This window comes from Protopterus annectens, chromosome 6.part0 (genome assembly GCF_019279795.1).
Source record: "Protopterus annectens isolate FY-2018-M chromosome 6.part0, PAN1.0, whole genome shotgun sequence".
Taxonomy (NCBI): Eukaryota; Metazoa; Chordata; order Ceratodontiformes; family Protopteridae; genus Protopterus; species Protopterus annectens.
In genome coordinates, this window is record NC_056737.1 from 1,041,980,022 (window position 1) to 1,041,994,085 (window position 14,064).

Sequence of the window (14,064 nt, forward strand, 5' to 3'; positions counted from 1 at the left end):
TTCAACCATGCTCCCTGACATCAGAGCACCAGGAGTACAAAGCTGACAGCCGACGCCATCTTCCCCAGTCTTTCTTGCTGTGCGGTGATAACAGTTTGCAAGTGTCAGTCGGCTGACTCCTGATGACTTTTTCTGATAAACTTCAGTCCGGAGACTTTTTTCTCCACTCAAAGCTAAGTACCCCATTGGGGAAACTTTTTCTTGCTCCAGTCCGATGTCAGAAAAAGTTAATAATTGTATTTCATGTGGGAAGCAAATACCTCATAAGGATTTTCATTCTTAATGTATTCCTTGCTTAGGCCCTGACCACGACGTACCTAGTTGTTGGTTTTGTGCTAGATTCAATCAACGTACAATTAAACGAAGGTACGATTTTGCTTTTCATTACTTCGGTAGGCGCTTTAACTACAAAATGTCGTCGGATACGGTTCCGGCTACCGGAGTTCACAAATGTCGCAAGGATAAAGACAGGCCTCCGAGGTCCAAATCTGACTATATCGCACAAGCGGAGCCAGCTTCAGGTTCGGCCATCGTCAGTGAGGTGCTTTTGCAGCCCCTGTCATCGGCCATTTCAGAACCGATGGCCAAAATGGACTCTCACGAGGAGCCAACTAGGCCTTTGAATATTTCTATTGCAGGACCTTCGGACAATGCTCCTTTGGATGGGTCCGGAACCGCTGTGCAGGTACTGGCTTCCGAAGGGGTTTTCAGGCCTACTCAGCTTCTAATAAAGGCAAAGCCAAAGGCAAAGACTCCTAAATCAAAGACTGCAACACAGGCCTCTTCTGAACCAGCTCCCAAGTCGCAGAAACAGTTACTCAAGATGGCGGAGGATTTACTTACTATGATTAGGGGTTCACACCCCCCTCCAGATAAAAGGCCAAGGCAGGAAGTTTATTATGATTCCTCTGATCAGGCTTCTGTTTCTTCAGTTTCTTCTTCTGACCAGGAATATTCTTTCCCTCCTTATGAGGATTCTGATGCTGAGGAATCCATTCCTTCAGCTTCTCCCCCTGAGGATTTCTCTTTTGGGGAAACTTTGCATGAAATGAGGGAACATTTCCACTGGGAAGGACAGGAGTATTTGGAATCTAAGAAAAGACTAAGGGATTTTCTTCTTCTCCCCCAACATAGACCCCTGGCTATTACTCCTATTTTGAGGCACTTTCAATTCTCTGTGCTGCCCTTTGGATTGTCTACTGCGCCCAGGGTCTTCACCAAATGCCTGGCTCCAGTAGTAGCTTACTGCAGACTCAGGGGAATTCAAATTTACCCTTATCTGGACGACTGTCTAATTCAGGCAGACAGCAAGGATGTCTTACTCCAGCATCTAGAATTTGTACAGAACCTCCAAGTTCCTGGGATTCTCTGTAAACATAAAAAAGTCAAATTTGACACCCTCGCAACAGATAACTTTTCTGGGTGCTCTTCTAAACACCACAACCCAGATGGCATTTCTGACATCCGAAAACAATTACAGCTGGCTTCAACTTTCAAAACCTTGGCAACTTTAACTCGGCTATCTGCAAGGAGATTCCTGCAGGCTTTGGGTTACATGGCCTCCTGCATCCTTCTCGTACCATATGCAAGACTACACATGAGGAAAATACAGTGGTACCTAAAAAGTGTATGGTCTCAGCATTGCCACAGTTTAGACATACTGATCTCCGTCCTGCCTTGTCTTCAAAAGGAATTCCTTTGGTGGTCCAGGGCATGTACTCTAAACAAAGGGAAACCCTACTGTCTGCCTCCTGCCACTCAGATTCTAACCACGGACACCTCGGATTATGGTTGGGGAGCCCATTTTCGGGGCAACTGTCTGCAGGGCCTTTGGACAAAAGACCAGAAGCACCTGCATATCAATTTAAAGGAAATGTTAGCCATTCAGAAAGCTCTAATGGCCTTAAGGAATCTTCTACAACCAGGACAACTACTGATACGGACAGACAACACCACAGTTATGTGGTACATAAACAAGCAAGGGGGATCTCATTCCTACCCCCTTTGCAGACTAGCCATGGATCTATGGAACACAGCTCTAGCTTACAATCTGGACCTTCAAGTTCAGTTTCTACCAGGAAAGCAAAACTTCCTGGAAGACAGTCTGAGCAGGAACCTTTCAGATCCACATGAATGGATGCTGGACACCGAAATATTCAGGATGATAACAGCAGTCTGGGGACGTCCTCACATAGACCTCTTTGCATCCCATCTCAATCATCAACTACAGAATTTTTGCACCAGGACTTTCCACAAACTAGCTTGGAAAGTGGATGCACTATCTTTCAGTTGGAGAAACCTCTCGGGATATGCCTTTCCGCCTCTTCCTCCTCTTCCACGGGTATTATTAAAGATCAAACAGGACAAGCCCAAGATGATAATCTTGTTGGCCCCAAATTGGCCTTGACAGTTTTGGTACCCCACTCTGAAAAACCTGTGTCTGGAGCCCCCTTGGGTCTTACCACAAACTCTGAACCTTCTGTCCCAACATCAGGGTCAGGTTCTACACTCCCATGTCAGCACTCTCAGCCTGGTTAATCCAGGGCCTTTGATTTCTTCTCTCCTACCCAAGCAGGTCATGGATGTCATTTTAGAAGCTAGACGTCCTAGCACTAGAAAATCTTATGCAGGAAAATGGAAAAGATTTTGTTCCTGGATGCAGGCTTAGGATTCTGATCCTCTTCTTCCGAACATTCCTTTAATTTTACTTGACAGATCTCTTACATAAGGGTGTCTCTCTCTCTTCCATTAAGATACATGCCTCTGCTCTTTCCGCTCATTATAATACAGACCCTCCAATCTTTTCCCACCAGCTCATGAGACAGTTTCTCAGAGGAGCTAAGAACTTAAGACCTCCTAGATCTCTTCCCATTCCTGCTTGGGATCTCAACTATGTTTTGGAAAAACTCACCTTGCCTCCTTTTTGAGCCTGCTGCCTCTTCTGACATCAAGTTTTTATCTTGGAAGACAGCCATCCTGTTAGCCCTAACCTCTGCCAGGAGAGTTTCAGAGTTACAAGCTCTTATGGCTGTGGAACCTTATATTATTTTTCATCAAGACAGGGTCTCTTTGAGGACTAATCCTACCTTCATGCCTAAGGTGGTTTCCAAAGTGGCTTTAAATCAAACTATCCACTTGCCAACTTTTTCCCCACTCCTCAAAATAAAGGGGAAAGGATCTTACATTCCTTGGATGTACACAGACAACTACATTTTTACCTGGACAGAACCAAGGACATCAGAAAATCAGAACAATTGTTTGTTTCTTATGCTTCAAGTTCCCAAGGTAAAGCCATTTCAAAACAGACCATTTCTAAATGGATTGCTCATGGAATCAGATTTTGTTATTCACTCCTTGGAAAGCAAATCCCAGGGAGTATACGGACTCATTCCACCAGAGCTGCTGCCACTTCTGCGGCCTTCCTCAGGGGAGTTCCTACCAAAGATATTTTGGAAGCTGCAACTTGGAGTTCAGTGCATACTTTTTCTAAGCACTCCAATTTATCTCTCTACTCTAAGTCTAGGGCAGGCTTTGCCTCTGCAGTCTTGCAGGGCCTTTTAGCCACCCCTTCTATTTTATGACCACTTCCCTTTCATTCTGCTTTGGGATTCTACCCTACAGTCATGACTGCAACAGTGAAACACGATGAACATAGTACAGTTGTATACACCTACCATAAATGTAGATGTTCGAGTGTCTTCACTGTTGCAGTCTGGGTTTCCCTCCCTCCTGTCCCCTCTTATTTTTACTTTTGTGTGGTTCCTTTTTTCACCATTCTTCTGAGGTGTATTTGCAAAAGTTTCGGGACCTTTTTAATTTTGGGACTCCTGACATCTGGGGCAAGAAAAACTGGAGAAGATGGCGTCGGCTGTCAGCTTTGTACTCCGGCGCTCTGACATCAGGAAGCATGGCTGAACAGCCGACGCTGGACCCAGACTTTGAGATTCTGGCCGACCGAGGGCTGCCTGCCGGCAGGGGAGAACCCTACAGTCATGACTGCGACAGTGAAGACACTCGAACATCTACATTTATGGTAGGTGTACACAGCTGTACTATCCCAAGTAAAGCCCCATGAATGAATGAATGCTAAACAGGGGCACCTTTCTGGATCTGATCAGGTTGTAGAGTGTAACAGAAATAAATCTGTTTCCCTCCCATCTGAGCAAGCAACTAAGAAAGTTCTGTTCAGCACAGCAACTTCAGAAGCAGGTAAAATAGCTAAATTCTCTCTCTGAATTGAGCAGACATTCCTTTGATTACCATAATTGTGGTCAAAATCAAGGACGAAAGACCACATTTTATTCTAATATCACCCTTGTGGCCAGGACAGCAATGGCTTCCTTTCTTAAGCAACATAGCAAGAGGAAAATTCAAAGTGTGGTCTCAACATGTTGATGGCCTGACTCAAAACATGGGCTCCCTGCTGTACCCAAATCTGGCCTGTCTAGGGCCAAGAGCCTGGATGACATTATCCTGATTTCAGGTAGACACAAATATTCTAAAAATGTGGGTGGTAATATGGAGGAGGCTAGGATATATGAAAATTATAAATGGGTACATAGAAAAGGTTCTCCTTCTGCGCCAGTCAAAGGACCTTGCTCTAAAGAGCTAAAGTGGCTGAGGTCCTTGAAAGTCTGTCAGACCTTTATAAATCAGGTTTAGTATATACAACAATAGAAATTGCATGCTCCTGGTATTTTAGTCTCTCTCTCTCTCTCTGAATCCCTGTTTGTACAACAAACAGTCAACAATCAAAACCTGGAACCAAGGAATGCAGGCAGTGTGTAGCAACCAAGAATTCTTTATTCAAGCCCACCAGTTTAGCACTTTTGTCTTGGTCAAAGACTTTATCAGAACTGTCCAACGTCATACTCTCAACCATTTAAATAACCAGGAAAATCATGTCACATGTTAAAAATCAACCAATAAGGAAATTGCACCAATACATCAAGATGTGAGTTACAATAAATGAACTGGCAACACACAAGACACATTAAAAACAATATTAAAACAATGATCCCAACATTATAGATGGCCACAGAAGTAAAACCTGATTGAGTCAATTAAAAATTCATGTTGTGATGTTAGTAAATAAACATATAAATATATAAATAAATAATACCTGGAATGGGGGATTTTGTAGTCCTTTTGGGTGGACCTGGAACATTTGGGACTGTACCGCCTGGTCCACTCGGACTCTGACATTGAAATATTTTTCCTGGCCTTTACTGGTGAAAGAAAGAATTGAAAATGGCATCTTGGAGAAGATAAAGCTCTGGATTATGAGATCTATTCAAACATCTATATTTATGGTACGTTCCTAACGCAGCTGTATTTTTCCCCCATGCTAATGCATTCTGTATAAGAATGGATTTGGGAAATCCTCCTCCTCCTCCTCCTCTCCTGAATAGTCTTGCTGTGTGTGTTACATATACAGAATGTATGAATCTTTGAAATATGGTATCCACTGTAGTCGAAGTCGGGCAAATGTGGGGGGATATCAGGATTAAGAGGGGTAGCTTTCTAATTCTCAACATGCAGCATAAAAATAGCTTTCTGTAAAGCTAAATGCCATAATTTTAAATGCAAGCCAGATTTATTAATAGAGCAGATACTTGTACAGCATGGAGACTCGTTTGTTTTATTATGCTTTGCAGTAATGATAGGAATACATTTGATTTTTACTTTGGAAAGCATCTGCACATATAAACATTTGCACTTTTTTGCATGACAGTTGATAGTATGCCTGTCCATGTCATAACTAATCTAACTTTTCTTTTTTTGTTTCAGGTTAAAATAAATAGTAAAGGTTTACTTTATTCAGTGATACTCTTACTAGGATCTGTGGCCCTAACAGTAAGTAATTGTCTGCTAAGTATCTTGTAATTAATAGGATTGTCTAAGAAATGTATTAATTTACCTAGTGTAGTACAGCTGCATGTTTCTAGGTGAGGGCAATGTCTTTGTGTTTTTCATAGTATATATTCCTTTACGAAGACCTATATATCACAGAGTGGTCTAGCATCTACTTTTTATTCATTCCTTTTCAAGCAAAACAATCTTAGGACCTTATGTCTCATTGTCCCATAACATGTTATTTGCATTCCACCTGGGTTGTGGATTTGGATGATGGAAGCTGGTGGAGGGCTATTCAGTCTCTCTCATAATTCAGCCAAAGGCTCTTTTTTTTTATTCATGCTTTTGAGTTTTCCTAGCTCAAATGTTTATGCAGTGATTCCATTGTTTATCCAGCTCTGTATTGTTCCCTAACTGAGCCATTCTGATAGATTTCCTGTATAAAAAATAAAATTAAATACATCTTTCTATTCAGGCTGCTTATGTATTTTTGTGTTGCAGGTATCTGGCGTCCACGTCAACAAATGGAAGCTTGACAAAAAACTGGGATGCTATGTCTTGATCCTTTATGGGATTTTCCTGTGTTTCTCAATAATGATAGAGTTCAACGTTTTCACATTTGTGAATTTGCCAATGTGCCACTATGACTTTTAAATACAAGGCACAGTCCTGGGTACGAGAATGAATTTCATGCTGTGATCCGTGAACAAATGAAGCATATCTGCATCTTCTATCATGGCAGATCTGAACAGCAAAGCGGTGCTGTAATCAGATTGGCAGGAGCTGTCCTTTGTAATCCTCCGAGATCATATTTAATCCTCATAATAGGACCATCCAGAATCTTGCATTCTCCACATGGAGTTTACAAAACAAGTTCAGGTGAATAGTTGTCTCACAGGGTTACTACTGCACATGAATATTTTCACTTCTGATGTGATTAATTTTTTTCACTCCTCTGTAGTGAGTCACAAAATGGGTAGGATATTCAGCATCTTAGAGAGAAGAGCAACACTGACTTCTGCTTGTGGTGACGGTTCTCAGGAGTGCAGTTTGTTCTCTGTTATTTACTGCAGGTGATGCTGTGTTGTTAAACCATTTAAATTTCTTGATAAAATGAGGATGAACAAAGTGCAGAACTATGTACTATGGAGCAAAGAGAACACTGACATTTTCACTTAAAAGAAAGATGATGTCTGCATTGCCTCAGGGCCCACTGCATTGTTAAAAGCACAGAACATTTGGATAACTTTTTTTCTGTATTCACATGAAAAGTGAGACGAAGCATAACTTGATAAAATAAATTTAATACCATTTCACCTTTGCTTGTAAAGACTGGAGTTTTTCACCTTTTTGATGAAAGAAGAGGAGTTCCTCGAAAGCAAGTTTCTTTTTCAGCTGGATTCATACTTGAATTTGTCAGTCTATCTGTGTAAGGACTGCAGATGCATTTACAGTTTGCAGACACGAAAAATGTATAGAGCACATTTAAAGCAGTTAGTATTTTACTTTTTTGATAGAACACTTGAGAAATTAATTGGCCTTTTGCAGCCACTATGTAGAAAAATCTGTCCATGTTTCTGAAGGCTGTTGTACCACAGCACCATATGGTGTATTATTTTGCAATCGTGGTTATTACAGCATTGAACTTGAAACTGTTCTGACTAAAATTAACTTTGTCCATGGAGTAGGAAGTGAAACTAGCATTTTTTTTGCGGGGTGGGGGGGTATTCTGTAAAGTTTTCTTTTCTAAATGGGAGAATTTTATAAAAGAATGAGATTGCCTAGAATAAGGCATGTAATACTCAATATTATGTAAGAATATAATCTTTGAAATCAGTATAAACATGTCTGCATGTCAACAAAAATGACAGGACTGAATGTATTTTTGTTTGTTGCCATTTTTCTTGTGAATGTCCAGAAAAGTGTATCTGCACTGCCCCACTTAAATCTTTTACTGTATAAAGACTGAGGAATGTCATGTGATCTTATATTCCATCTTTAATGCTCACTTTCAGGAGACTGAGTGCATGTGCTTCTAGACAATAGGTTTTATTGTGCTAATTTTGTGCATAAAATATTGCAGTCAGTATGCAGTCTTGCACGAGTATGGCAACTGCTGTAAAACAGGGCATTAATGACGTTTCACAGAGAACACTGAGCTTTGTTTCATGTCTTCCTGCAACAACATTCGCATGTCACTCTTCAGTTACTGTTTGCTGCTACGTTGAATCTGTAGCAGACCATCACTGCTACTATATTCCTACACCTGAACATCAGATTTATTAAGGTACATGCAATCAGGTACATACAATAAAATGCATAAATATCTAAATAAAAAAGTATACATGTGGTAAGGCTAACAAAGGTAGGTACCCTTCATCTGTCAGTGGTTAGTATCAGTCTGACTTGGGTTTGTGTCTATTGTAACACGAGTCCTTCATTTGGCAGTATTAGGTTGAAGTTGTTAGTGGATTCTGATTCATAACATCAACAATTGGGAATTCTTGCTAGCAGTTGCATCTCAGGGCACAATAAGCTGACATGCTGCAGGTAGCAAGTTTTTTATAAATGGGGATGTTTACCCTCACAAGAATGCTTTCAGTAGAAACGCATGGATTTGCCACTTGTTGGCCAGTTTTGGGTTGTATGGGGTTGATTAATCATCTCCTTCCCTCATAACAAGATAAAACAACCTTAGGATTGACTGAGACCTGTGGAGCTGCCTCTCCCTCCATCAGAAAACATAGATTTTATCAAATACTGGTAATGTGAAGTTGATTTTGACCAAACAGTACATAAACTACTCGCCTGCTTTAATACCAATCAATGGCATCTTGAAAAAGAGCAGATATTGTCACGTACCGCCATGATGAATATTTCACTAGCCATCTCAAGCAGCCATATGCTACAGTATGTTTCCCTCAACCAGTGGAGTAATTTGTTGGGGAAATATTTTTTTTTCAAGCAGCATTTACTCATTCACTTTATATCCTGAAAGGAAACGCTTCATATAGGAAAACATGCCGATTAATTTATCCCAACAAGTAAAATCTAATTCTTAAGAGCATGGCAGTTTGTTTAATGCATTTCCCTATAAAGTATAATTTCAACATTTTGATTGACTGTAGATCCCGGACAAAGTTTCAAATAGGTGAATGTTCCCCTTGGAGTGGTGGCATATGGGTTTTCTTCTTCTCAAACCAGTTACTTTGGAAACTTTTTGTTAGAAAATTGTTATACTTGTTGAATCTAAAAAATGTTATTTAAAAAATATGCAGCTGGCCTGATGAATGATTTTCATGCATTTTGGGAGACCCAAGCAGCAGACCCCCTCTTAAAAAATGGGCAGGTATGTACCTGGAACCACTACATTGGATCTGTCTCTGATACCTGTTTATAATGAAGTAATAAGCAAAAGCTTTTTCTACGCCTATCATGAATTAACTTTTTGTAATAGTAAGAATAGCCTTTGAATTAACTCCTCCTTCAAGGGAATAACATTCCCTTTTTTAACAGTACTTAAGTTGAATCTGATATGGGGAGCTAGGAACCAGTTGGTTCCTTGACATGTGAGGCAACCTGCCTAGTCTATTTTGCTGTGCTTCAAATGGCTATAGTGCTGCAATGTATTTTTTGATCTGGCAACTTTTTATCAGTTTCTCCTCAGAATTCATTTGTCTGCTAATTCTTAGATGACCAGTAAGGAAATGGAATAACTGTTTTTTGAAGCCGAGGATAGAGCACAGACTTGGTTTCTACATAAAGCTGTAAATATAAATTGTTATGCACACATTGCAGTGTGTTTTTCTTACTTAAGGATTTGCCCTCATTATACAGCTGTCATTTTAGAATTATAATGTTAGGTGCCATGGTCTGTGTCTGTTACAAAAGTCACCACTTGCCATTGTGGCAAGTCATCTGCTGCTGTGGATTTTGTGGACTGCATGCTTGTCCCACCCAGTGGCTGTTGATGGTTACTACAGTGGCTTGTGTGGTTTTCCTGATATCTACTCCCACACCTTGCCTGAGCAGTACTTTTAGTAATTTTTTTTCTGGTTATCCATGCAAAAATAAAGCCCTTTCCTGAATGGATCTGTTGGGCTGTGGACATGAATCACATTAAAAAAAACTCTAATATAGTTTTTTGTTTGGCATTGCATATCAGCTGTGGTGATAACTTGTAAAACCACCACCACATGCCTCTGTGCATAACAGCACACTGTGTGGTTTCTGTTCCTGCCATTTTAAAGGGGCTTTTACTTGAAACTGTCTGATAGGATATGGTGTATATAGCATAAGAAACTTGTAATGCAATGGTGTCGTTGCTCACTGTAAGCACTTTGCGCCCTTCAATATGGACTACTATACCCGAAGAAATGTAGTGCAATATGTCAAGTTCCTACTGGAAGTGTTTGCCTGAATCTTTTTCTACTGGAACAAAAACTGATTTACATATATGCATTGTACAGTGAAGTACAAAACAGGGGGCCAACCAAATATGAAGAATTATACATGAGTATAGCAATATTTAAGTTATATAATGTTACATATTGTTACTGAAGCAAATATATTCAGTGTCAGAGTCCTAAAATATTATGTATATTTAAATGTCTATGGGCACAATGTGTGTACATTTAAAGTATCTCTAAAGTACACTTATTTTGTACTAAAGAAAAGAAGAAATGCTTTTCATTTTCAAATAAAATATGCAGTATTAAACTTATGTTGTTTGTAGCCCTGGAATAAATGTGCATTCTTGTGGCAGAATGAATAATATTATCAAAGTGTGAGCATCGTATACTGAGGAAAACACACGGGAAATAACTCCTTCAGAGTGAAGAGCAGTTGTAAGGTATTGGTGAAAACAAAGGAAAATTACACCAACAGCTTGTACAACTCCATACTAAGAAAGTCATGTGCACTGCTTTGTGAAGTATAGGGAAGGTCCTAGGGATGGATGTGTGAGGCACATGAATTGATGCAAAGTAATGCTATACAAAATTAAGTGTAAAATGATGCCTTTTTAAATGTTTGCATTTCTCCATTGAGCTTTTAGACATTTTTGTACATTGAACACAAAGCTGCTAGATCTTTATTAGACAGCCAAGGATTTATATGTAGCATCTGGCATGTAGTGCCATCTCTTTATATTGCATTATATTTTTTCATCACATAGGATCTATGAATGCACACTTAGTACTGTGTATATGATTGTATACAAGGTGATGGTCTGAATGTATGGCACAATTGTGCATTGACAACCACATGTAATGACAGAGAAGATTGCCAGGACATTTGGGTTAAGCTTAATATTTTTTGTACTAGCAACTGCAGATATTTATATGGAAACTGCAAACATCAGGTTAAGACCAACTGTTGCCATGACTACATTGTGGACAAAAGAGAAACTGAAGAGGAAAATATAATTTTTATTTAGTGAGGTAATGCAATTATATTTCAGATTTGAGTAATTTTGTAATCCGTAAAAATGACTGTCCTGTATATAACCTGTGGCAATGCAGGGCATACAAGTTCATAAGCATCTTAACTTTCATTTAAAAGTATTAAAGCTGTGCTGTTCCTGTGCCTACTGTATAAACTGGAAATGTATTTTGTAATTTTTTATTAGAATTTTGAATGCTTTTTATTGAAATTGGCTTTGTGGCTCTGTCTGGCGGCTCTGTCTGGCTCTGTCATGTTCCTGGACCAATCAGCTCTCACCTACATCCACTGGGAACCAAATTTACGCAATACACAGCACTTCAGCACCCTGGACAGATCACAGTGATGAATAGGCAAGAGAATGAAGATTCATCGAGGATTCTAATAAATTTACATAAATACAGGATTACTGTTGTGTCATAGGTTCATAGGTTCATACTAGGCTATCTGCCCAAGGGCATTTATAAGCCTAGCCCATAGTAAAAATGCAGCCCATACAAGATCACATCAAACTTTAGTTTCATGTTTATAATGTTATAGGTTCATAGATTAGTACTAAGCTAACTGCCCTTGTGAGTCATTTTAAGCCTAGCCAAGTATCCCTTGTTAGACTCAAACCCTGCACTTTGGGTTTGTAAGGCAAACACCTTAACCATTAGGCCACCCTCCTTTCGGCTTTTCCCGGTTAGGGGTCGCCACAGCGGAACTCCGGTCCGCTAATGATTGGCAGTAGATTTTTACATGCCGAGTTGCCAGCTCTGATGCACAACCTTCAACGAAGGTATGCCCATTCACGCATGTCTCCACACAGAAGACGCTCTAGCTGAGAATCGAAGAGGACAACGTCTTACTGTGAGGTGACAATGCTACCGCAGCACCACCACCGCAGTACACTATTTTACTTAAAAACTACATTCCTCAGCCACTCTTTTACTTTTTAGTTTTAAACTAAAATACAACAGTAATTCTGTATAGATAATTACAGAATTACGGTTATGATTTACTTGACTAAAAAAATAAAATATATAAACATTTTTTTTTTTTTTTTTTTTTTTTACTAAAGAATGCTTTTTATGGAGTTGCTCTAAAAAGTGAAAAATAAGGAAGAATGAAAACTTTGCAAATAAAACAGACAAGCTGGTTTTAGAAAAGCATTTGAGGTTGTTTTTGCTGATTCCTGCTACCTCAGTAACAGAACTGGCAAAGCCAGCCCTATGATGCTTTTCTGAAATAGGCTTCATACAGTACATTCTGATGATGGGGAATTTTTGTTTTTGGTGTTTTAGCACAACCTGTGTGTGTGTGGGTACTAGGAAATTAAATCAACTGGAGACTAAACTTGTATTTAATTGTGGTACTCTTCCCACAGGGGTCTCAACCAAGAAGTTTTGCTGAATTTTTAGATCTTGTGGGAAATTTGTGTGGGTTGCTGGTGGGATTTTGTATATGTTGTATGCTTTGATCACTGCTGGGTTTCTTTAAATGTTCATGGGGATTTTGATGCATAATTAATTGCAAGTAATTAATTGAATTGACTAAAGAGCTAGTTTGCATAAATTATCCCTTGAAGGCAAAAAGCTGAGGTACCAGGAGAATGAACGGTTTACTTATGAATGGCACCATTTTTTTTTTTTTTACTTTTATATATCTTGTCCTTTTGTGTTTGTATGGCATGTCCATTGAAATGCGTCCTGGCAATCTTCTCCCATGCTTGTCAGCTGATAAGAGCAGCAGCCTATTGGGAACATCCAAAAAACAACTCCTAAGCCTGCTGGGTGATAGCCATGGTCTCCAGATCTAGGTTGTACTCCCTGGATAGTCTAATACCAGGAGTTTGAAGGAATAAATAGTCTAACAATAGCTGTGGGATGAGACCCCTCCAAAATAATGTGTACTGTTTTTTTGTAAGTTTTTTGCCACTACCAATTTGTATCTATTATGTATCATTCATACATAATTTTCACACAATGTTTTTTCTCTGCTTTTGCAGTCAAAATACACAGAAACAAGACTGGTACAGTCAAGGCTTATAACTAACGGAGCAGATTTAAATCCGTGCACATCTATATAGCATACATACATTCCTCAGTTTATTATTTTTTTATTTTGGCCAAATAATTCTTAGAACCTGATAAGCTTAATGAAAATCCAAACAATTGAGTAATTGCTGTTAACACCTTCAGTTTAGACCTTTTCAGGGCTATGATAAACAGCTAATGAAAGAAAGATGATTATGGAAATGAGCTACTGAAGGTAAGCACTTTTCTCAGCGATGACATCTGCAGGATATAAAAGGCAGATATTTGGATGAGTAACGTGTGCAGTATAGGTCACCTGACAGACTACATCCAGTACATCTGAGTAACTAATTCAGTAAAATAGTGAAAAAACGTTTAACATACCTCCCCTACAACTTATCCACAAGCATGTTTGAAAAAAAAAAAATCTATTATGCCCATGTGGATCTGCACGGCATAATGGAAAATGCCGTACTACACTTATGAGTTGCAACACTGAAGTAGCACTCCACGTAGAATGTTAATATGTTACAGCTAATTTGCATATGACTGTATTACCATAGTATGGCATATTTTGTATACATCATCAGTCGAACCTTCTTTACAGAGTCATGGATGGAGGATCCTGGGGTATGGCTATACCTTTTTCCCTACACTATCATTGACAAACATAGAATGCTGTGCTGTGCACAGCAGTGTAAGGGCTGCTGAAGTTCTAGGCCCACAGTAGCAGGATGTCTCCTATAAC

The 14,064-nt window shown here is 39.4% G+C and overlaps 1 protein-coding gene across 1 annotated transcript in view; it reads left to right on the top strand.

Moving 5' to 3' along the window:
- Positions 1–10,579, top strand: part of SLC24A4 (solute carrier family 24 member 4) — a 1,237,943-nt gene extending 1,227,364 nt beyond the window's left edge. The window contains exons 14-15 of the mRNA XM_044074649.1: positions 5,791–5,856; positions 6,358–10,579. Coding sequence (XP_043930584.1) covers positions 5,791–5,856; positions 6,358–6,510 — 219 coding nt within the window. The 3' untranslated portion in view covers positions 6,511–10,579. The remainder of the gene's footprint in view (positions 1–5,790; positions 5,857–6,357) is intronic.
- The last annotated feature ends 3,485 nt before the right edge of the window (positions 10,580–14,064 follow it).